The 24069-nt window shown below is 37.3% G+C and overlaps 1 protein-coding gene and 2 pseudogenes across 1 annotated transcript in view; 1 reads left to right on the top strand and 2 right to left on the bottom strand.

The window, feature by feature from the left end:
• Nucleotides 1-23243, top strand: part of CDC73 (cell division cycle 73) — a 91304-nt gene extending 68061 nt beyond the window's left edge. Inside the window, exons 12-17 of the mRNA XM_006061422.4 lie at nt 1227-1262; nt 1562-1649; nt 9657-9818; nt 13058-13158; nt 19561-19702; nt 20594-23243. Of these exons, the coding sequence (XP_006061484.1) occupies nt 1227-1262; nt 1562-1649; nt 9657-9818; nt 13058-13158; nt 19561-19702; nt 20594-20630 (566 nt within the window). The 3' untranslated portion in view covers nt 20631-23243. The remainder of the gene's footprint in view (nt 1-1226; nt 1263-1561; nt 1650-9656; nt 9819-13057; nt 13159-19560; nt 19703-20593) is intronic.
• LOC102398496 lies at nt 2239-5583 on the bottom strand (annotated as a pseudogene).
• LOC102396888 lies at nt 6227-7360 on the bottom strand (annotated as a pseudogene).
• Nucleotides 23244-24069: the final 826 nt, after the last annotated feature.

Here is a 24069-nt window from a genome sequence, read left to right on the forward strand (position 1 = left end):
AAGAAAGATGACAACACTTTGATAAATATGCATGTGAACTTGTGTTTGTATTTTATCTTTCTTTGCTTTCTGTGGCTACAAGATCATACTTCCGGACTCCATGATGTTTTATCATAATCAAATAGCTATACAAAGGAGTGCAAAGAACTAGTTAAAATGTAGCATTTTACTGCCTCCGTAATGTTTTATCACAATGAATAGCTATACAAAGGAGTACAAAGTACTAGTTAAAATATAGCATTTTACTGCCTCTATAATCCTTTATCACAATAAAATAGCTATTCAAAGGTGAACAAAGTACTAGTTAAAAATGTAGCATTTTACTGCTTTTGAAATAGAACATATTCCAAAGATGTGTGTACTTTGCTTTAAAAGTGGTATGTTGAAGAACTGATGTTGAATTAGAATTTTAAATTGTTGACTTTTTATTTTTTGTGATTTAAAAAATTCTAGCACAGCACATGGCACATAGAAGGCAGTCAGTAAAAATTTATTATATGAATAAATACTGAAAATTGAACATGCAGCACTTTCTAAGCTAAAATACGTTCGTCTTGAACTAGACTGATGTTACCATTATTATGCCAACAAATGTTTTTATTTATTATAAAGTCCATTGTATATATAAATAATAAAGAGAAATGAATATTCATGTTTTTATAATATACAAAATTATTGATAATATGGGCAGTTCCAGAAAAAAGACCTTCACATGACTCATTGCTAATAAAAGAAAAACAAAAAATTTTGAAAAGAGAGATAAAGATAAATATTTTAGGTCTTAGTTACTGGGGTAGCATCTTTGTTTTTCCTCCACAGAGATTAATTACATTTCCCTTTCCCAGCCCTTCTCCCAGTCTTATATCCTCTTGTAGTACTCTGTGTTTTTATATTTATCACAGAGTAATCAGTTAATTCAGAAATTATTTATTTGCCTCCTTTTCTGGACCCTAACGTCTATGAATGTAGATTCTCAGTGCCTAGCAATGCTGTATATCCACTTTGTTTATAACTACTGATTGTTGAACTGCTGAGGCACTATAGTGATTTTCTGAAGCAGAGAAATAGCTTCATATTATTTAAGAAACTTGCAGTACATTAAAAAAATTTTTAATGAGTCATGTGTAAATACAAATATTTTTGGCCTTATTTGCTTTGTAAGTTTGAAAATAAGAATGTGATTTTTATAACACTCAAATATTTGGATTTTTTTTTTTTTCTTACAGTTTCTCAAGCCAGACCTCCCCCAAATCAGAAGAAAGGTAAAGTTGTGTGTGTGACTCTAAACTTGCTTTAAAAAGTAAGCTCTTGCTTACACAACCAGGGCTGATGGCCTTCTCATGCAGTTGTAGCAGATGTTTGTGTTTGGTGTCCATTCTGAGTGGTTAGTGCTCAAGCTGTCCTGATCATTAACTAGTCTGAATATCACTGCTGCTTAAAGTAGCTTTTAGCTCAAAAGAGTGAAAAATATAAATTTGCAGGCTTTTACTTTTTAATTATGAAAGTAACTATAATTCCTTTAAATAACCTATTTGATACCTGGAAAATTCTGTCTTTATAGGATCTCGAACACCCATTATCATAATTCCTGCAGCTACCACCTCTTTAATAACCATGCTTAATGCAAAGGACCTTCTCCAGGACCTGAAGTAAGTAATTTGCTAAACTGTTCTTTTTGTAGGACATGGAGCTTTTGTTGAGAACTACTAGTTACTGATTCAGTATTTCTTATTTTGAGAAAACAAATGTTCAATTTCAGTGCTATTGTCTTTGCAGATAGTCTAAAATATAATTTTCAAATACAGAATATATTCTTTTATATCTGAATCCTTCAGGGAAAACTATAGAAACTCTAACTAAAGTCTTAATGAAAAGGTTATCATTTAATTTTTAACATGAATTGTTTTGCTTTGGCTAGAGAGCTTGAAGGGGTTGTAAAACAAATTCAGGTTGTCTTCTTCCCATTTCCAAGTTCCAGGAAAGAACCAGAAAAGTAAAACGTACTTTAGATTAATAGATGTGTATACCCTAGAGGGAGGAGGGGGGACCATAGTTGGTGTTTTTTTTTTTTTTTAAATTATACGACATTTTTATTTTGGGCTGCAAAAACAAAAATGAGCAAACAAACAAACAACCAAAAACTTGAAATAGGCTTGTCAGATGATGTAAATTCATCCTTTCCAGGGAAGCAGAAGGTAGATCAGTGCAGGTTATCCTCAAGGCCACAGACATCCTGCTTCACTGCTGCTTGCACTCTGCTGGATTTTGATCCTTTTTGGGTTATAGTCTGGATCATTTTCCTCATCTCCTTCTTCTTCTCCTTCCTCATCCGTTTCTTCACCTTCTTCATCATAATCATCGTCATCATCTTTAATAGCTTCTCCAGTAAAGTATAACACTAATTTTGGGATTATATGCTCACGTAAAAAGTGACCAGTTTCAAAGTCTGCAGCGAGGATAGTTTAAGAATCATCATCCAGATCTCCACTCTCAGGAACTTCAGGAGGGGCTAAAGAAAGAGTCATTAGAAACTGTTTTGGTCACAGTATGAACTGTCCCACACATCCCTTGTGTTTCTGCTTCCTCTTAATCATTTTCAGAGTGACATTCTTCCCTTTTTTCCAGTCTATCTGGGACCCTATACAACCCACAATTTCTGGTCCATCAAAAGAAAAGGGATCAGAATCATTTGGTTCTGACCTCATCCTATATGTCTTTGTCAACACTTCATTTGTGAAATATTCATTGGGTTCAAAGTGAAATTCTAAGACAAAACTCATAGGTTGACCAGCATCTGAGAACTTCACTTTAATGTCTTTCAAGTGCTTCAGAATAGGTTCTTCATGTTCCTGAACCATATCACTGAGTAAGTCAACATTCTTAAAAACGGTCAGCCAAAACTCAGGAATTCCCTTGGGGTCTTCTTTTTCTTCATCCTTTTTCTCATCTTTAATCTTGGCCTTTTCTTTTAGCTCCTCTGAAATTTCATCTTCCTCATCTGATTTCCATTCACATTCTTCTTCTGTAGGTTCATAAATGGCATTAATGGTCTCAAATTGCTTATCAAACAGAGGCTGATAAAGAACAGCATACTTTCTTTCAAGATTATGAACTTCCTCATAGAATTTGGCTTCTATCTGTGCACATTTAACTTGAAGGTTTTTGAGAGCATTCACTCGTCTTTTAACTACCCTCGGCAAGCTTTCAATGTATCCTGTTGGTGTTTCTACCAGGCCATCAAGTCTTTCTTGAAGGGCTGCAAGAATCTGAGGATTTTGCATCATCTGAACAGTCGGCTTACACGTTTTGATTTTTCTTTCTTCACCAGTTTCTTCTACTTCTTCAACATCATCCAAATCTTGATCAAGTTCAGACTGTTCTTTGTTGTTGATATCTGCCGTGTTGTACAAATGCCAAATGTCGGTGGCTAGCACGGGGAGCCAGGCGGCCCAAGCTGTGCAGGCAGTGACTCAGGGTGGTGGGAGGAGCAAGAGGCGGCGCCGTGAGCAGATGGTGCTAGAAAGGGGACCGTAGTTTGTTAACCTAGACATTAATTAGTAAAAGTTGGTTGAAGAAGCAAAGAGGAAACCTATATCCTGTGTTAAAATTTCCAGATGCTTAACTTTCGCAGTAAAATAAAGATGACAGTTCTTAAAGAAACAAAAACAACCTTCAAAAAGAAAATCATGCTGCTTCTAGATAACTTACAACTTAAAAATGAGTAGCAAAATAAGTTGTAATACTTACTGACTCTAGGTTTTAATAGATGCAGAATTGAATTTTAAGTGCCAGTGACTTAAATAGCTGTATAAAATCCTATGTAACTGGCACATGCAAGTGTATCTTTAGTATTTTTTCTTTAATACTTATGAGTGAAATTTTCAATGACCTTTTTTTCCAATAACAATATAGAAAGAAGGAATTTTTAGGTTTTATTTCCTCATATTTTGTTAGGCTTTTTTTTTGTGGAGTTTAATATTGAGACAGTGCTGTGGATTACTAAATAATCTACAGTTCCTCAAGTACTCTGCAGCTGGGCAAATATGAAACATAATTGTTTTTGCCCACCTCTTGAAATAGATTTGATAATAATTAAAATATTATAATAAAAGTAGTAATTAGTACATAGAAGTCACAGACTAAATTTTAGCATCTTTCTCCTTAGCCTTCCTACCAAGAAAGCAAAGAATTTTAACAGACTACCTTCTTTGGATAGATCATGCCTAATTTTTCTTCTGAGTTTAAAACACTCCTTTCATTGTTTAATACCTCATTGCAACTGACATCTCCCCTACAGCTTGAGTCAGCTTGAGGCTTTGCTATGTAATTAATGCATAATTGAAACCTCCTCCACACAATTATAGTACTGGCTGTATCCCATAGCTCATGTTGGCATAGATTCTGTTTGGTTTCATGTAAACTGAGGATTCTTCAGTTTTCTAGCCCTTCAGTAAGTAAATGAAATGAGGCAAAATAAATCCTGCCCTCACCTTTAACATTCTAAGTAACAAAATCAAGGTTCTATTATGGAAGTATTAAGAAGCGCTTTGGCATTTATAAACATGATCTTGAGAGAAGTTTCACTGGGCCCGTGAGCTTATTTAAAATAAACTGGTTGGATGGTGCTTGTGATTCTGGCTATGACGGTCCTCGCATAGGGCAGAGTTCCAGTGGGGAAAGAGGACACAGAGGGAGTGCTCCAGAGATAGACCGAGAATTCCCCTTGCATCAGTCGAACACTGTTCAGCACATGCATATGGGGGACTACTTAAGGCCTGGGAAAGAGCAGGCAGGAGAGCAGTCGGAAGCTCACAATGGAGCATGAATGCTTCATGTACCCAGCTGCCACAGCAGTGCAGAATGCTTCAACCACTTTGGAAAACCATATAGGAATTGATTTATTACATTGAAGATGTTATTGCACCATCTTTATAATAGCTTCCTTTTTTGATGATCAGAGGTCAGCTGTGATAATCAGTACTTGGAAGGATATCTGCTTAATCTTGTTAAAGGTCATTGTAAATTTGTTTATCTGCTATACCTAGGTGTAGATTTCTTACATATCCCTCCTTGGGATTCATCAGAATTGAATCTGTGGATTTGTTTTTCATCAGTTCACAAAGTCTTGTCTCTTAGCACTTTGACATTATCTCTTTGTTTCCCCTTCTTCCCTTTTTGTTTCTCTCTCCTTTCTGGGACTTAAATGAGACGTACTATAGACTTTCTCATTTCATCATCTCTGTCTGTTATACAGCTCTGCTTTCCTTCTGTTTCTCTGTCACCTGCATTCTTGATCATTTCTGAAGATTTAACTTCTAGTTGTCTGTTCCTTTGGCTATCTCCTAGTGTGATGTTGTCTATTCATTTCATTTTAAAATTCAGATGTCTTATTGTTTCTATTTTAGAGGTTCTGTTTAGTTCTTTTTCAAATCTTTGGTGCTCCTTCGCTCCCCATTGCCTTTTTTTCAATAATTTCTTTTTCCCTCTACATACTTGCAAGCTTGTTTCACAAGTTTGGTCTTTGATGGCTGCATCGTTGGAAGTCCTTACTAGTCGCTTTCTTTTATCTGTTGTTTCATTCATGATACCTTGTTTCCTTGTGATTTAGGGGTTTTTCTTTTGTCTTTTAACTGTTCATTTAGTGGTTTTCTTTGTTTTCATTTTGTGATTTCTGTTTGTTCTCCTTGGAATTTTTTCTTGTAGAAATTCTTTGAGTTCCAGAATGAAGATTTGCTTCTCCCCCTCGCCCCTAAAAGAGGTGTTATTTCCTTTGGTCCACAGTTGGTATTTTCACATTATTTCTTGGTCCCAGGGCTCCTGGGCAGGGGCTGATCCCTGTGGGGGCCTCTGGGTGGGGGTCCCTGTGCAGTACTTGGTCGGGGAGTGAGGGGAGCGGGGGCCGGCTTTGTCTCAAGCACTCAGAACTACACTGTCCTGCCTGGGCCTCAGTGTCCGCACTAGGCCCCTGGGAGGGGCCAGGATTGGTGGTCTGAGGGTCCTTGGGAAATCGATGAGACCTAAAATATTTTGGGACTATGGCCTGACCTTCTCTCAGCATCATTGCCACCCTTGCCGCCCTCCCCCCCCACCACCCCAACACACACACACACTCCCCTGAACAAAGTATTTTCGATTCACTAAAACTGCCTGAAACTTCTGTGGGTGCAGAAACCATAGACTGATTGGCAGGAAAAAGAGAAGTGGGGTAGATGTAACCGGAAGCTACTCAGGGCCAGTTCCCCTCCCTGCCTGGGTTTCTTTTTCTCCCTAACCTAACAGCTTGGCCCAAAGTCTGCTGGGAAACCTGATGCCTGGAGCTGCCCTGGTGGGGACCCCCACCCCACATGCATCTGGCTATGGCCTTTCTCCCTTTCCCCCAGACTCTTAACTGGTAGCACTCTGACATGTAGTAAAACAAGACAAAAAACAGGAAAACCCAGATAGAGCAATGATGTGGGAAGACAACCCACACGGGTATCTCAGGAGCCCGCCTCCTCCTGTAGTAGAGGGGGCACTCTGAGGGTGCCACTGGGCCCTGAGGGCAGTACTTGGGGTCGTATATCTGCCGGCCCAGGCCAAAGACCTAACCACTCTGGTTGGCACCCTGCGTGTAGCCCATCTGTAGGGACATGGAGGAATTGTCACATTTGTCTGTCCCCAGCTTTGTGTTGTAAATGTGCCACCGGGTCCCTGGAGCCATCGTGCCCACCTGGCTGTCACACTTGTTTGTGCCCATCTGGAGGCTGATGGTCAAGTGGTCCATGGGGGGCAGGATATGGTTTTTGGGGTCATACAATCCCATCTGGTGCCAGAAGCGGTTATGTCCAACTGGCTGGCACATTTGTTGGTGCCCAACAGGAACCCAGTGACGCACTGGCCCATCTTCACTGTGGCATCATCAGAGTCTCACCCCTACTTCTCCGAGTATTTGATGCCAGTGTCCACGCCACTCTGCATCCCCTTTGTCTTGGCCTTCCTGGCCAGGGCAAGAAAGAGACACCTGCACCTGCATCAAGTTCCCACTTTCAAACAAGTCTTTAGCCTCCAACAGGTCAACGGGGTTCATGCCATAGCTGACCATGGCCTTGATGAAGTTGGAGAGGTTTTCTAGCTGGTGCCACTTCTGCATGGAGCGGTTGGTCTTAGGGGTTGAGCCCAGCTGCAGTTTTTTCATGCATGTGCACAGGATGGTCCTGTCCTTCAGACCATTCTGGAAGTCCGGGTTGATGGAGAGGCCGGTCAGTCCTCAATCTGGCTTTAGAGCTCCACCTCCTCCAGGGTCGTTTTTGGACTGGAGCTGGTTCTTGACCTTGGCCGAGAGCCTGTGGGAGGGCCCCTTGTTGAAGTGCGTGGAGCTCATGGCTGGCGGGCGAAGATTTGCTTTTGCGTTTGATAAGCACCTGGTGGCATATGCAATCCAACATTGATAGCTTCACGTTAAATTCTCAGTTTGAGGGTTTTTTTTAACACCAGATATTATTGCTGATTTTTTTCCCACACAAATTTCAACTTCTTTTATTTAGAAGAAAGGAAAACTGTTTTTTTAATCTGGGAAATACTGATAAAATTGTTCATTTTTCAAAATGATATATAGACTTAAAATCTGGAACTTGTCTAATGATATCTCATTTGCATTTTATATTATACTAAGGAAATTATTTTAGAGATTTGTTACTTGTTTAAACACTGGTGACTTTAATCATATTATCCATACTCCTTCAAAGTCATAGAATGTTAAGTGGAATAAATAAATAATGGTAGAGTCAGTGGATGTCAGAATATTTCTCCAGATTGCAGATATCCATCCAGTCAATTGTGCAGTTCTGGTTGTTTTTGTTAGATAATTTTTTGTGTTAAGTATTAAAAATCAACTCAAAGTAGCTTTATTGTAAAAAATAATTGGCTCAACATAACTGAAAAGTCCTGGCTTCTGACACAGTTGAATTCAGTGCTAAATGAAATAAGCTGGAGTTGGTGTCTCTATCTCTTAGGCTGGTTCTCCTTCTTCGGGGCAAAGATGACTTATCAGAAACTCCAAGTTACCAGTCACCACAAAGAGACAGTGCTCATTTCCCAGTAATTCCAGCAAAAATCCTGGGATTAAATCCTGTTTGCCTGGCTTGTACAGTGTAACAGGTATATTTCTGAACCAACCACTGTGGTCAGGGTTGTTAATTTTTGCTTTAAATCCAAATGAGGTCGAATTTACAATTCTGAGATTTGATTTTTCTTTCAGTTGTCAGGGTGTTGGTTAGGGCTGAGATGAGGTTAGGAAAATGGGTGGGCAGTAGGTTTATTTCTGGTTTACATTATACTGAACTCCCAGAGTCCTAACTTTATGAAGGAAGGAATTTCTGTTAGATTCTCTACCTTGAGCAGAATATGGGATTTGTTTCTTCTTCCAAGAGTCTAGTGAAATAAAGTAAGAGACAAAACTTAAGTTTAATTAGTTTGCCACTGCGTTCCATGGGTTGAAGTCTGCAGTGTTATCCTGACCTTTTTGAGTTCCATTCTTTACTCAGTTCTCTGGCCCAAGGATTCTTTACTTCTTGCTAGCTAGCGAGAGAAGGAAATGGCAACCCACTCCAGTATTCTTGCCTGGAGAATCCCAGGGACGGGAGAGCCTGGTGGGCTGCCGTCTGTGGGGTCGCACAGAGTCGGACACGACTGAAGCGACTTAGCAGCAGCAGCAGCTAGCTCAGAGATGCCTTTAGAATGTTCTTTATAATTTATTCCACATTGAAAAACTTTCTGACAGTTTCTTTTAAAGTTAAACATACCCTTCGATCCAACAGTTCCACTCATAGGTATTTATGTAAGAGAATGAAGTGAAAACATGTCTGTAAAAAGGCTTATACCAGAGTGTTTATAGTATCTTTATTTGTAATAACCCCAATTTTGGAACCACCCAAATGTACCACAGGAGAATGTATAAACAGATTGTGTCAGATTCATACAATAGAATTTTGCTCAACAGTAAAAAAGAATGAACTACCAGTCTGCCCCCCAGCATGGATAAATGTCAGAAACGTTAAATTGAATGAAAGAAGCCAGGCATGGGAGAGTACATTCTTGTGTGATTCCATATATAGAATTCCTAGAAGTCACCTGTGATGATGGAAAGCAGAGTTGTGTGGTTGCCTGTCAGGGAAGAAGTGTAGGGATTACTGAAGGGTGCAGGAGGAAATTTCTCTGGTCTGTTGCACGTGTTCTGTATCTTGGTGGGCGTGGTGGTTACCATGTGGAAAGGGGTATTTGGTGACACTCCTTGATGGATTGAATCACCTATCTCTATATAGCCACCTCAGCTCCATTTCAAGTGATCTTTGATTTATAGTAAAATTTCCCTTTTATTAGCATTTGAGAAATCAAGGATTAGTGTGGTTGTGTATGAAACCATTGGGAATGCTAAGTGTCACACCAACACAAACAAATTGCGTCTGAATGTGAGATTCACACACCGACTTCTCATGTAAGCGAGCTTGACTTCTGTTTGGCGTGTAAAGGAAAGACCCATATTCTGTACATGCAGAGTGAGTTTATTTTTAAAATAATGTTTTTGGTTTAAAACTATCATTTTAAAAGTAATTTCAAAGTACAGTTTCTTTCTCATTTAAGATTGTTGTAGAATCATTTTGTCTCCTATTTTTTAAAAGATTTGTTCCATCAGATGAAAAGAAGAAACAAGGCTGCCAACGAGAAAATGAAACTCTAATTCAGAGAAGAAAAGACCAGATGCAACCGGGGGGCACTGCCATTAGTGTCACAGTTCCTTACAGAGTAGTCGACCAGCCCCTTAAACTAATGCCTCAGGACTGGTGAGTTAATTGATGCTTTTATGTAGTCCTTCATTTTTTGTGTAATTAACAAATACCAAATTTTATCATGAATTCGAGATACTGAATTCTATCCTTGAAACCTGTGTTAGTATCTAATTTAGTCATCAATAATGTTAACATTCTGCTGCTGCTAAGTCGCTTCAGTCGTGTCTGACTCTGTGTGAGCCCATAGACGGCAGCCCACCGGGCTCCCCCGTCCCTGGGATTCTCCAGGCAAGAACACTGGAGTGGGTTGCCATTTCCTTCTCTAATGCATGAAAGTGAAAAGCGAAAGTGAAGTCTCTCAGTTGTGTCCGACTCTTTGCGACCCCATGGACTGCAGCCTACGAGGCTCCTCCATCCACGGGATGTTCCAGGCAAGAGTACTGGAGTGGGGTGCCATCGCCTTCTCCGGTTAACATTCTAGTATTAAGTAAATATAATTTGGATGTCTATAAGAAGAAGCATTGATGCTTTTGAACTGTGGTGTTGGAGAAGACTCTTGAAAGTCCCTTGGACTGCAAGGATATCCAACCACTCCATTCTAAAGGAGATTGGTCCTGGGTGTTCTTTGGAAGGAATGTGCTAAAGCTGAAACTCCAGTACTTTGGCCACCTCATGCGAAGAGTTAACTCATTGGAAAAGACTCTGATGCTGGGAGGGATTGGGGGCAGGAGGAGAAGGGGACGACAGAGGATGAGATGGCTGGATGGCATCACTGACTCAATGGACCTGACTCTGAGTGAACTCCGGGAGTTGGTGATGGACAGGGAGGCCTGGCGTGCTGCGATTCATGGGGTTGCAGAGTCAGACACGACTGAGTGACAGACCTGAACTGAACTGAAGAAGAAGCATAAACTTGTGGTAAACAGTAAAAAGTCTTTCCACTTGTCCACTTATTCTGGATCAGCTTTTGGAACAAAACAAGTAGACTGATGTTTTAGAGGGCCTATATTTTAGATTTTTGATTTGGAGAATCAAATTTTCCTTGGTAAAGAAATGGTAAGTGAAAGCATTGTTACTTTTATTGTGAGGGGATAATTTAATGAAAATCATAGCATCATCATCCCAGTTCAGCTCTTTTATTGAATTAAAATATCCTTTAATAAAATATTGAGCTATTTATAATATAAAGTGCCTATATATTCAGATACATAAATTACCTTAAATTATTTCATTAATCTAAGCCAGAATAAAAATACACAGTCTGAGTGTGCATTTCTCTGATACAGAGAGTGTAACACATTGACTCATTAGCTGAAATTTACCTTTGACGTACTCATTAGTCTTCAGATATTAGAAAATCAAGCCAGTGAGAATACTAGTATGTTAAAAATTTTAGTGAAGAATTAAGAGCTCTCGTATTAGAATTCTGTCCTAGTACCTAACAGAGATACTTTGAGTTACATATGAAGTGTAAGATGAGAATTTCAGGTATGTTTAAAACTCGTAGTAAGTCGAGAGTTACGTCATTTGTATGTTTGCACATATTTGCAGGAAACGGTCCTGCAGTGTGTGCAAGTGCTGTCACTGCATTGTGCTGCTGTTGTGTATCAGCTTGGGCCCTGGCCATCCGTGTCACAACCTAGGGAAAGTATTTTCCTTACCTTTCTTCTTCGCTTCTCTGTTAATTGTCCTTTTGGGAATTCACTGGGAGTAGTATTTTTATTATCTTGCTTCCCTGCTGACCCTGTGAGACTCAGAAGGATCTGGGTGACCTTTGTCTGACAAATTCCCTTTTGTTTAGCAGGCACCTTTGTCCTTCAACTAGTGTGTGCTGCAAGTTACGTCATAAAATTGAGAGGCCAATTAATAGTGTGCTCCATTCCCAAAGATGGTTTAGGCAGTGTGGAGCACATGTCCTATGAGATTTTTAATTTAAGATTTAATTTTAACCATAAGAGATTTTGAGCTGTTAAGAATTTTAAGCTGTGGTTTTTCACAGTAACTATGTTGTTGTAGGTCTTTAACTTGAAGGTAACCTTGGCTTAATAGTCCCTTGGATGCGTAAAGTCTCCATCTAACCCAGTGATTATCACAGTATGGTCTGTGGTCCTCTGGGCATTCCCAGGGCCCTTTAAGGGAGTCATGAGGTCAAAACTGTTTTCCAGTATAGCAGTGAGTTGGCTGTTGTCATGATTTATCAGTCCCCATATAGGACGGTAGCATGGCTGGTGCACAAGGTCAGTCATTGGTTCCCCCCTCTCTCTCTTCACACCCTCCTCTTCTCCACGCTCTTCCTCCCTCCCCACGTCTTGCCTCCTGCTCGCCAGCATACTCTGCTGTTCTGTAAAATAGGGGTAATAGATTACCTCACAGGATTATTTTGAAGTTTAAATGTATAGACATGAATAGGTTGTGTAGACCAGCACTGGAACATAGTGAATGCTTGTGGTAAATCTTACAATGTTGGTTATTACTGTTAATGTTATGATTTTGCTTCCACTTCTTTAGTTGTAGGCTTAAACTGTTTATGGTAGTTGTTTTTATTGTAATTTCTCAAGTTAATTAATATTTTGTAAACTAATGAAATGTAAGGTCCCAGAAAGAGATTTGTGCTTTTTTAGGAACAGGAAGTTAAATGTCTGGGAAAAACAAGTTGGTTTAGCACACACACACACACACACACACACACACACACACAAAGTAGAGAATTCAGAGTGAGTGAAATAGTTGTAAAACAACTGAAAAAGTTTAAAAGTTTAGGTGATTTCTGTACTCAGATTATTTTCCAGATAATCAGAAGAACTCAAAATAAGGTGTTGGAGCTTTAGTGAATAGTGAATTCAAAATACTGAACTATTGTAATTTATGCTATTTTTAATTAAAGCGAAACATTTAAGATGTGTTTGAATTTTAAATGATTTTAAAACCAACTTTTTCAATTAATAGATACACTATTGTTCCCTATTACATTTAGAAAAATAGGCCCACTAATATAGATCGGGCAGAGATAAAATTCTGAAAGGATCTCATGTAAGGACTGTGCACGTAATTATGTTTAAATGACTTAGGTGTTAAAAACAGCGCATGGGGAGTGTAGCCGTCGTTAACGTTCTCTACTGCTGTAACATAAAGAGAATGGTGGACATGCAGCACTGTGTTTTCCCTCACAGACGTGTGGACAGGAGACTCCACTGCAGGAGTGGTGGCGAGACTCTTTCCCTAAGGGTTGTAGTAACTGAGAATGCCTGAGCTACTCAGTTTCCGCTCTTCCCTTTCCTCTTCTCTGCTAACAGGGACCGGGTCGTAGCAGTTTTTGTGCAGGGTCCTGCTTGGCAGTTCAAAGGTTGGCCGTGGCTTTTGCCTGATGGATCACCAGTTGACATATTTGCTAAAAGTAAGATTCTCTTTGTTTTTACTGCCTATCTAATGTAGAAATGTTTTATTATTTAAAAATAAATTTAATAAATGCTTTATTATTTAAGAGAAAGAGCCATCTATGGCTCTGCACGTGATGTGTATATCAAAGGATTCTTATTAAGTACCATATATTTTTACTTTTAAACACCTGTGAAATATTTTAAAAGTCTTTTTTGGAATATTAATATTTTCTGTGTATTTATATCTAAAAGTGAATTATTGCCTATGTTTCAACATTAATAATTACTTGGTAGGTTGCTTAGAAATCATTAACCTTGTTGCATGTACATACATGTGGAATTGATTGCCAGTCTTTGAATAGGCTGACTTTTGCTGAACTAACAGTGCCACTTGGCTGTTGGCTGCTGTTCCCGCTGTCTGAAACGGTTGCAGCAGAAGCGGCCCTTTTCTATTTGTTCAGATCTCAGCCAATTACTCTCTCCTTTAGGGAACCCCCTCCTCTGACCATCCTGGAAGTAGCCTTTACTTCCTACTGGTGATCTCATGGTAACATTCGCTGCTTGACTTGACCTCATGTTTATATCTGTATTGTAAGTCCTCCGTGGCTGTAATGCCAGTTCCAGGATGTGAGCAGCATGGTCTGACTCATTGAGTCTCGTGTCATCAGCACAAAAAAGAGCATGGCATTGGGAAGCATTTTGTAGACACCTATTATTAAATATGTAGATTTCATGTATCATATCTTTTGTGGGTCATATTTTGGCATTATTAATACACCAAAAGTAGAAGAATTAAAGTCTGACTGAGTAGCAATTCCAAGAACTGTAGCCTGTCAGGCTTCTCTGTCTGTCTATGGAATTCTTCAGGAAAGAGTACTGGAGTAGGTTGCGAATTTCTTCTCCAGGGGGTCTTCCTGACACAGGGATTGAACCTGAGTCTCCTGCGTTGTAGGCAGATTCTTTACCATTAGAGCCACCAGGGAAGCCCTTTTATTCGTAGGGATATTCAAATTATTATTTAATTTGAGTACCCAGTGAAGTTAGTATCAGTAATAAAATCGTGTTTTAAAAAGCGTCCTCATGAAACAAGTTTGTTTGTTAGAAATAACAACTTTAGTTCTTTTGAATGTAGATTGTGCTACTATGAAATCCAGCTGTTTGTTGTTTTAAATAAAGCAGTTTAGTTTTTGTCAGTGGTGCCACCGTTCTTTTAGGCCGAAAACTGCCCAAGCTTGAAAGCTTTTAATCATCATTCTCCTACCTTCATTCAGTTTTTAAAATGAATGCTAATATGACGATAGTTTTTTTTTTGTTGTTATTTCCAAAACCTGAGTAATGCACAGATTTGATAAATAGAAGTCAAAGATACAGAGAGAGTGGGAATTTTAATGAAAGCAAAATGTCACTGAACACTAATTTTGTTGTGTTTTACCTACTTGCTTGCCTTGTTGACTGGTACTGTAATAAACAATGATTAGAATGTCTTGAAGATAAAAATACTCTCCAAATTTCATTAAGAACATAACTTTTAATTGTGGTTTTGTTCAGATCATTAGTCTTCAAAAACTTAGATAAGGACTTAGAGAATTTTTTTTTTTTAAGTTAACAATTATTATTTTCTTCCATGACTTACTCTTTCTCTTAAACCTTACTTCTTTACTTAACCAGCATTTAAAATGAAAGTACTCTTGCCCTTCCATCTAAAACACATGGGAAAAAAAACCCTTTCCTCTTCCCTCACCTTTTCTTCTGGCTTCCTCTCCTTTCCCTCCACAGCCAAGCCTTTGAAACAGTTGTCTCAATTTCTGTTTGATCGCAAGCAGCTGTGGTGGTACTCTACTGCTCACTCGCTGAACTGCTCCCACAGGGATCCAGATATTGGCTACTTTTGGTCTCCTTATAATATTACTCTTGATCCATTTCCTCTTCTTAAAATGTTCTTTTCTGAGGGCTTATTAAATTTATTCAGACTCTAGCTATTTTTCCTCTGGCTTTCAGTGACATCGGTGACATTTTTGTGTTCCTGCTTCTCTCCTGCTTTAATTATAGACACTCACTCGAGGAGATCTGGTGGCATCCCGTCACCATCTCTGTCCTTAGTTTTAAGTTATGTCTCTGGCTGATGTTCTGGGCCTCTCTCACCGATGACCAGGTGGCTCCCTGTGAAGTCCCATTGGTGCATCAGACTCTGCCTCTTCCAAGAGGAATCTGTTGTCTTACGTTCTCCATCCTCCCCAGACTGTTTTTTTCCTCAGTTTTTTTTTAGTAATTTGCATAAGCCAGAAATTTAGAAATATGTCATCTCCTAGCTTTTAGCTGGTCTGCTTGCTGTAAATTAACTCTTGACTGTTATAGCTTCTCACCTTTCCCCCAATCTACATGGAAAATGCTAATATCTGTATAGCATAGGGATAAACTGAGGGTACTTGGTGAAAAAATGTATTTTCTTTGTGCTGCATAATAAAATACAGAGGTTTAGAGAAGATCTTAAATATTAAACTCTATAAAATTGCCAAATAAAATCTTTTCAAAATTATGAGAAATTTGAGCTTGATACTGATTTTGTATACCTGTGGTGGATTCATTTTGATATTTGGCAAAACTAATACAATTATGTAAAGTTTAAAAATAAAATTAAAAAAAAAACAAAAACGGGGGAAAAAAAAAATACTGTTTTTTAGGCTTGAAGTCCAAGATTTTTAAGTGACAATTTCTTCAAATTTTTTGGTTATCATTGAGAAAATTTTCTGATTTAATAATCTTCTCTATTCTGTCCCTTTGTCATTTTCCATGCCATCATCTATCTACCAAAATGCTATACGAGAGCACCTTTTCTGTTTTTTTGTTTCTGCAAAAAATGGATTGACAACAGTCATGCAGTTTGCAGAAAATGAACAACAACAAATTTTGTAAAGTTTTGCTTTAGTACTCCCAGATAACTGTCTAATTATAAAAGAATCTTATTTCTTCTATTTTTGGTGAGGCTTAAAAACTATGTCTTTTTCTGAATAAGAAAAATATTTTATGGTGATGTCTTGTTTAGGTTTGCTTGCCACCATTGCTTCATGCTAATAAGATATTTTGTGTGATGAAAGAAACTGTTTCCTCATTTTGTGACATAAACTTTTTGAACTCTGATATTCAGTTTTAATTTAAAAAATGTGTATTCTGTAAATAATACACAAAATAAATGTAAAAAATAAATGTTATGTAAACTAAATCTACTGAAATTAGTAAAGGGGATTATTGGCCCTTGTGACTTTAAATCAGTCATTTAAAAAATTATAACTCATGTATTTTTAAGAATGATTTGAAACAAATAATGAGATCAGAAAAGAGAAACGTGTAATGAGCAGAGAGTACTGAATAGTGACTTCATTTGATTTAAAAATTTAAACAAATATTTTTTCCATATATAATTTTTTGAAAATGGCTTTTCTGAATCCATAACATACAGCCCCTTTAATGAATTGGTTTAAATTGATTAATTTGAATTAAATTCAAAATAAATAATATACTCAATGAGGACACCTTTATGTATAAAAGCAAATACTTCAGCAATAATGTTTATGTGTTTTTTGGGCCATTGGAGGGTCACAAATGGTTTATTTTGTATTTTAATCAAGAATTAGACCTTGATTAATTGTTAACATCAAAAGCCAGTAAGCCTGCAAATGATATGGAACAAGCAGTCTATAAAGAGCTATTAAAAACAATTAACAGTCAATCATTTTTCTCTTTAGAAACTCCTAATACTAGAGATCATAATGGTGATAGTAATGTTTATATCTTGAATGTTGGAAGATAAAGTAAAAAATGGAAAGAAAAGCAAAACGTCTTCCATGTGCACAAGTAAAACTAACACTCCACTGATGATAAACTGATTGCAGATACAGTGATAAACTGCCGAGGATGGTCCAGCCAGATAGATAATCAAGGAGGAAGATTCAGAGTCAGTGTTTTGTGGTCACCTGTCAACCTTGGCAGCATACATTTGTTGGGAAGTTTTGTCCTGGAGTCTCTTATCTCCCCAGAGATAGCTTTTGAAAGTGAAAATAATTTCACCTTCTTGGTTCAAACTACCCAGTGGTTTATTATCACATTTGAAAAAAATTTGAGAATTTTTTTTTTTTTTATCATGGCTGAGTAGGATCTACACGTAGGACATTGCCTACAGAGAGTTGTTCTTGGGTAGGGCATTCTGAGCTTGCTTCTGCCCGAAATCCTGTTTTTCAGGATCTTTGCTAGACTCTTTTTATATCAAGTAAATATCTATTTCTAGGTCACCTTCTCTAGAGACCTTCCAATTCTTCTTTTTCATCATTTCTTACCATGTCCCATCATTTCTTACCATGTCCCACTTGCTAATTACCTCTTGAATCTTTCCTGTCATATGTGTATCTTCTCCCCAGTAGAGCAGATCTGTCTCTCTCTCCTCTACGTTTTATACCGTATTATTCAGTTCAGTTCAGTTCAGTCGCTCAGTCGTGTCCGACTCTTTGCGACCCCATGAATTGCAGCACGCCAGGCCTCCCTGTCCATCACCAACTCCCGGAGTTCACTCAGACTCACGTCCATCAAGTCAGTCATGCCATCCAGCCATCTCATCCTCTGTCATCCCCTTGTCCTCCTGCCCCCAATCCCTCCCAGCATCAGAGTCTTTTCCAATGAGTCAACTCTTCACACGAGGTGGCCAAAGTACTGGAGTTTCAGCTTTAGCATTATTCCTTCCAAAGAAATCCCAGGGCTGATCCCCTTCAGAATGGACTGGTTGGATCTCCTTGCAGTCCAAGGGACTCTCAAGAGTCTTCTCCAACACCACACTTCAAAAGCATCAATTCTTCGGTGCTCAGCCTTCTTCACAGTCCAACTCTCACATCCATACATGACCACAGGAAAAACCATAGCCTTAACTAGACGGACCTTTGTTGGCAAAGTAATGTCTCTGCTTCTCAATATACTATCTAGGTTGGTCATAACTTGCCTTCCAAGGAGTAAGCGTCTTTTAATCTCTTGGCTGCAGTCACCGTATCATTGGTCTCTGCTAAACGCTTTGCAGAGTGGGTCGTCATGTCTCTTAGGCAACCATGCAAGCTCCTTAATGTGACCTTTAGGACCAACATTGCTCTGAACCTCTGTGGTCTTCATCCATTTCCTGTGTTACTTTGCATGATGCAACTTTGTTAAATTTCTTTCGTTTCTAAACTAAACCAATTTCTCTTTGAACATGCTCTTGAATCTTTCCTGTCATATGTGTATCTTCTCCCCAGTAGAGCAAAGCTCTCTCTCTCTCCCCAGTAGAGCAGAGCTCTCTCTCTCTCCTCTAGGTTTTATACTGTATCAGTGGTCTCCGCTGCGATTCATGGGGTTGCAAAGAGTCGGACATGACTGAGCGACTGAACTGAACTGAAACACTTTGCAGAGTGGGTCGTCATGTCTCTTAGGCAACCATGCAAGCTCCTTAATGTGACCTTTAGGACCAACATTGCTCTGAACCTCTGTGGTCTTCATCCATTTCCTGTGTTACTTTGCATGATGCAACTTTGTTAAATTTCTTTCGTTTCTAAACTAAACCAGTTTCTCTTTGAACATGCTCTTGAATCTTTCCTGTCTTATGTGTATCTTCTCCCCAGTAGAGCAAAGCTCTCTCTCTCTCCCCAGTAGAGCAGAGCTCTCTCTCTCTCCTCTAGGTTTTATACTGTATCAGTGGTCTCCGCTGCGATTCATGGGGTTGCAAAGAGTCGGACATGACCGAGCGACTGAACTGAACTGAAACACTTTGCAGAGTGGGTCGTCATGTCTCTTAGGCAACCATGCAAGCTCCTTAATGTGACCTTTAGGACCAGCATTGCTCTTCATCCATTTCCTGTGTTACTTTGCATGATACAACTTTGTTAAATTTCTTTAGTTTCTAAACTAAACCAGTTTCTCTTTGAACATGCTCTTTTGTTAACTGGGTCACTTTCTTTCTGTGTTTGCCTAATTCTTACGCCACCCTGCCTATCCAAGCCTTTTCTGAATCCCGTAATCTGGGTAAACTACTCTCTGATGTTTCTGTGATATTCTACAACCTTTATTATGCTGTATGTGAGTAGGCATTTTCTTATTATCCTTCACTGGGTCATACACATTTTATTTTACTTCATTCTTCATTGCAGTCCCCAGTGGCTGGCGTGTATAAGCCTCAGTAAATTTTTGTTGAATTAAATGTTTTGGGAGATACTACAGTGCTTAGTCTCTATTTTAGAGATCACTTAGGTTGTAATGAAGCTTTTTTAGTAGAAGAAAGATTGAACTTTTTTTTTTTTTTTTTAAGTTTTTTTGGTTACTGTCTGTGGTTGGTTTTTTATTCCTTTGTAAAATATTTTTATAATGTTGATTACAGTTTGAATAAAGAACATTATTTCTCCTACTTCTAGTTAAAGCCTTCCATCTCAAATATGATGAAGTTCGTCTGGACCCAAACGTTCAAAAATGGGACGTAACAGTATTAGAACTCAGCTATCACAAACGTCATCTGGACAGACCAGTTTTCTTACGATTCTGGGAAACATTGGATAGGTAATCATGATCCTAAAATGCACTTACTTCTGCTTTACTGCAGTTGTATTTTAGGTTCCTTAAAGTTGTGAACCATATCCCACAGCTCCCCTTTCAAACATTGCTTAATTTGATGTTTATCTAAAATATGTAATTAGCAAAGTATCTTTGTTGTATTGACTTTGGAAACAAAGGGAGAAAGGGCTTAAAGCTTAGAGAGAATATTAAAGCTGAGTTCAAAGACTCAGATTTGGTCTTGGTTTTGCGATTTGGCTCTAATGAACCCTGTGACTTTTCTGAACCTTGTTTTCTGTCTGTCCAAGGAACTGGCTTTAAGCAGTCCCTTCATTTTTTGACAGGACCTTTCAAAAGGTTTCTGACTCGAGGTATGGGTGGGTACCTTGTAGCTTGTGAAAGGAATTTGGTTTTTGAATTTATCCTAATTACTAGTATAAATTGTTTTTTTCTAAAGCCCTTGACAATAATATCAGTTTTATAATTGGAAAGTAAGGACAGCGTATGATCACAGTACCACTAAACCTGTTCTCATTTGAGGTACTTTCTAAAGCCTGTAACTTTCTTGGTCTCTCTCCAAATATTATGTGTTTCCTCAGACTCAGAGATGATTGAGATAACCCAGTGGTTGTAATTGATAATATATTAAAGAGAATCATTTATTATCCTAGCCAGAAGCTCTTACATTGTAGAAATTAATAAGATGAATGGTTTTTCTGGCTTACTTCAGAAATCTTCATATTCCCAAAGGTTACAGTATCTACTTTTTAGAAAGCAAAACATCCTGTTCCACTGTTGATTTTAAGCTTTAAAAATACCAATACTTATTTTTACATGTAGTATTCTAAAAATTCTAAAATTCCTATAATCATTATGACCTATTATCATATTTTTCAGGTACATGGTAAAGCACAAATCCCACTTGAGATTCTGAGTTACTTGTTTTCTTGCTTTTCTGGAAATCTGAATTAAGATGATAACACCACGGATATACCATGATACACCATGCTCGAAAGACTGGGACTGAAGCTTTATGAATTTATCAAGAACTTAAAAATGAAGAAGGTCACAGATCGATCTTTTATAAAACCTTATTTGATGATTTATGCTTCAAAGGGATGATGCCTGTCATCCATATAAGCAAACTTTTTGGCTTACAACTATTTTTTTAATATTAGTCTTCTAGTCTGTAATGGAAATTGTATATTTTGATAGAAGTTTTTTCTCCATTGGTTACATTAGCATCACTTAAAATTTGTTTCTCTAGAAAATAAATACAGGTTACAAATGTGTATGTATATGTAGAGGTTATAAGGCTCTCTAAGCCATCTTGCTTCTGATTTTTCATTGCTCTTTAATTCCTTTTATTGAAAATACTATGTTATGAATGGTATTAAATTTTAGTCTCTGAAACTTCAAAAACCAAGCAAAGGGATGTGACTTTTGAATGAATCAAAATGTCAGCCTGTATGTGTACTATACTTTCTCTTTATTTAAAAAGGAATAATGAGAAATCAAGAACAGTTCTTCAGCTTTGGTTGAACTGTTCAGTTTTTCAAGACTTCTTTACTTATAATGAATACATTTAATGAATGTACATTCTTCTCACTGACTTTGGTAATTTTAAAACTTAGAGTGATATATTTCTATCTGTGATATCTTTCCACTTGAAAAATCTCAAAACACAAGATTAAAAACCTAATAGGCTATAATACTTTTTATTTTGGGAGCCAGAATATGATTCGGGGAAAAGAAATGTGTAAGTCCTTCTGCAGTGTAACTTTATCTTTTCTCATAAGTCCACCTTCAATTCTTCCTTTATATGGTATAGGATTTTGAGTCTTCTATTTCTAGGCATGTTCTTATCTTCCATTATCTTTAATATTGATAACTCTCCCAGACACCAAAGAACATATTTGCTTAATTAAGTGTCTGAACAGAAACAAGATGAAAACACTGGTATTTTTATGTGTGTATTCAATATCGTATAAAATATAAAACCTATATTTTAACTTAGTAAAATATTTTACTACTTCTGTACTTTAGACAGAGTGTTGCCTCCAAGGTACAATGAATGAGCATTTTTCTTGAGTCTTGATCCATCTTTTATTCCTTAAAAAGCAACTTGGACCCTTTACTGCCCTAAAGAGTTTTTACCACTAGAATTGTTGCTGATCATTCATCTTACGCCATTCCCGTCCTCCTCCTCCCCCGACATTTAGCTCCTTTCTGGGTTAAGCTGACATTACCTAGCCTCATTTTGAAACTTAATGCTGTCATAAAAATGAGAAGCACTTATTATTTATTTTTTAAGTAACCACCAAAGTCCATGTCAGTAATGAATAGGAAAAGTATTTATTCATATGAAATTTACTAGGTTCTTCAGGAAAAAAGCAGTCAGCATTTTAAATTATTAGGATTTAGGATATGTATAAGATTTGAACAGATTGTGCCCCGCCCCCCACTTCTTACCTTCTCTGCATCCTTTCTTCTTGAAAAGAAAACTCAAATTTGTTCACATTAGAATTTCTCAGTATATAAATTGTTTTCAAAATAAATTATGTATTGTATGAACTTTCTCCATGATGAAATAGTCAAGGACTAGAATCTGTAATATTTTAATGTAAGATTACTTGTTAAGACTACTACAAGTGGACATGAACTACCTTTCTATAAAGATTTTTAGTATTTATACTTATGTATGAAATTTACTTTTACAGAGTGTGGTTATAACTCAGAACATCTACTTTCAATAGGGTTTATTTTTCTATCTTGAATTGCCTTACGTGTATTCAAAGGCTCTGGAAATCATTAGGAAAAGTACAAATATGCTATTTCATGTATCTTAAACTCAGACCCTTAATACATACTTAATTTCTTTTCCTTTTTTAAAAATTCATTCCTTGGTCTAGGTCCATGGAATTCATTTTATAGCCATTAGTTCTAAGGGGAAAAAAAAAAAACCAAGCTTCTGGCCAATCACTCTTCCTCTGTCATGACTCCAGGTCCTGTAGCAGTGCCTGTCACAGTGCCTTGTGCATAGTAGGCATTCAGGAAATGTTCTGTGCATGAATGAGTGATGGAGTTTCAGTATAACTGGTTTATTACAAAGCATTGACTTTACTTGATCTTGGAGCTTAAAAATATAGAATTACAGTGAATGAAGAGTCCTATGCACATATTTTGATGGAAATGAAATACACATTAGTAAGCTTGATTTATCCACAAGTAACTGGAGACACCCGTGTCTTGTCCCACCAGTAAAATAAAGCTCCTTTTCTTCATTCATAAGATACCTTTCTGAGTCGGGCAACAATCAGAAGCTTGTGGGTTTCCATCAGCAGCTCTCAACTCTGACTGTATACTAGAATCACTTGGGGGCCTTTAAAACATTCCATTACCTGAATCCTGTTTCTGATTTTATTTGTCTGGGATGAGACCCGTTCATCAGTATTTTTAAAAAGTCCTTCAGGTAATTTTATGTTCAAAAAGGATTGAAAATCACTGGTTAAATATGAAAACAATTAAATATTGTGTCGTCTCCTCCTTTTTTTTTTTTTTTTTTTCTTTTGTGGCCACCTTTTGCACTAGACCATCCCCATTATTGGTGGTATTGGCCTATGAGTTCCACATGACAAATTCAAGTCTTATTTATTTAATGTAGGAATATTTTGTTTGATATTTAAATAATGTTTAATATATTTCCTTATAAACTAGTCTTATACTTTATGATTTGTTTCCCATGTATCCATCCTTTACTAACTTTTTCTTTCAACAGCAGCGTGACAACAGTCCAAAAGAAATAACTGATTTATAATGGGGAAAATTCCATAATTTTTAAGGTAGAAGGAAGTAAAGTATTAATTTCTTATCTGCCATGCAGAATTAGACAAATAGAGTTTGCTTATGAAAGGAAAGAGGCATACTTTTTAATTGGTCTACACAGAAAAGTAAAAGTAAATTATTCAGATTCATTATCTAATGAACATTGAAGGAAATATTTTTCCTAAATAAAAAATATTGTGACTCGTAATAAAATCAAAGTGATGACATTGTTCTTTTTTTGGAAGGTGGGGAGGGGGGTATTTAGTTGCCATATTTCTTATTACATAGCAATTCTATTTTATTGGTATTAATAATAGAAGCTGTGATGATAAGGGTATACATATGTGGCCAGGAATAAATTGCCACTCTTCCAGATAACTGTTCTATGAGTCTTACTAGTTTATAAATTAGTTTATGAAATTTTTTAAGACCAGTGGTATATTTTATAATATTACAAATGCATTCTTTACAAAAGCTGGTCAAAATTAAAAGAACCATGAAAAATAATCACATTAACCTTAATATTATATGACTGAGCTTTTATTATT

This window comes from Bubalus bubalis, chromosome 5 (assembly GCF_019923935.1).
Source record: "Bubalus bubalis isolate 160015118507 breed Murrah chromosome 5, NDDB_SH_1, whole genome shotgun sequence".
Lineage (NCBI taxonomy): Eukaryota > Metazoa > Chordata > Mammalia > Artiodactyla > Bovidae > Bubalus > Bubalus bubalis.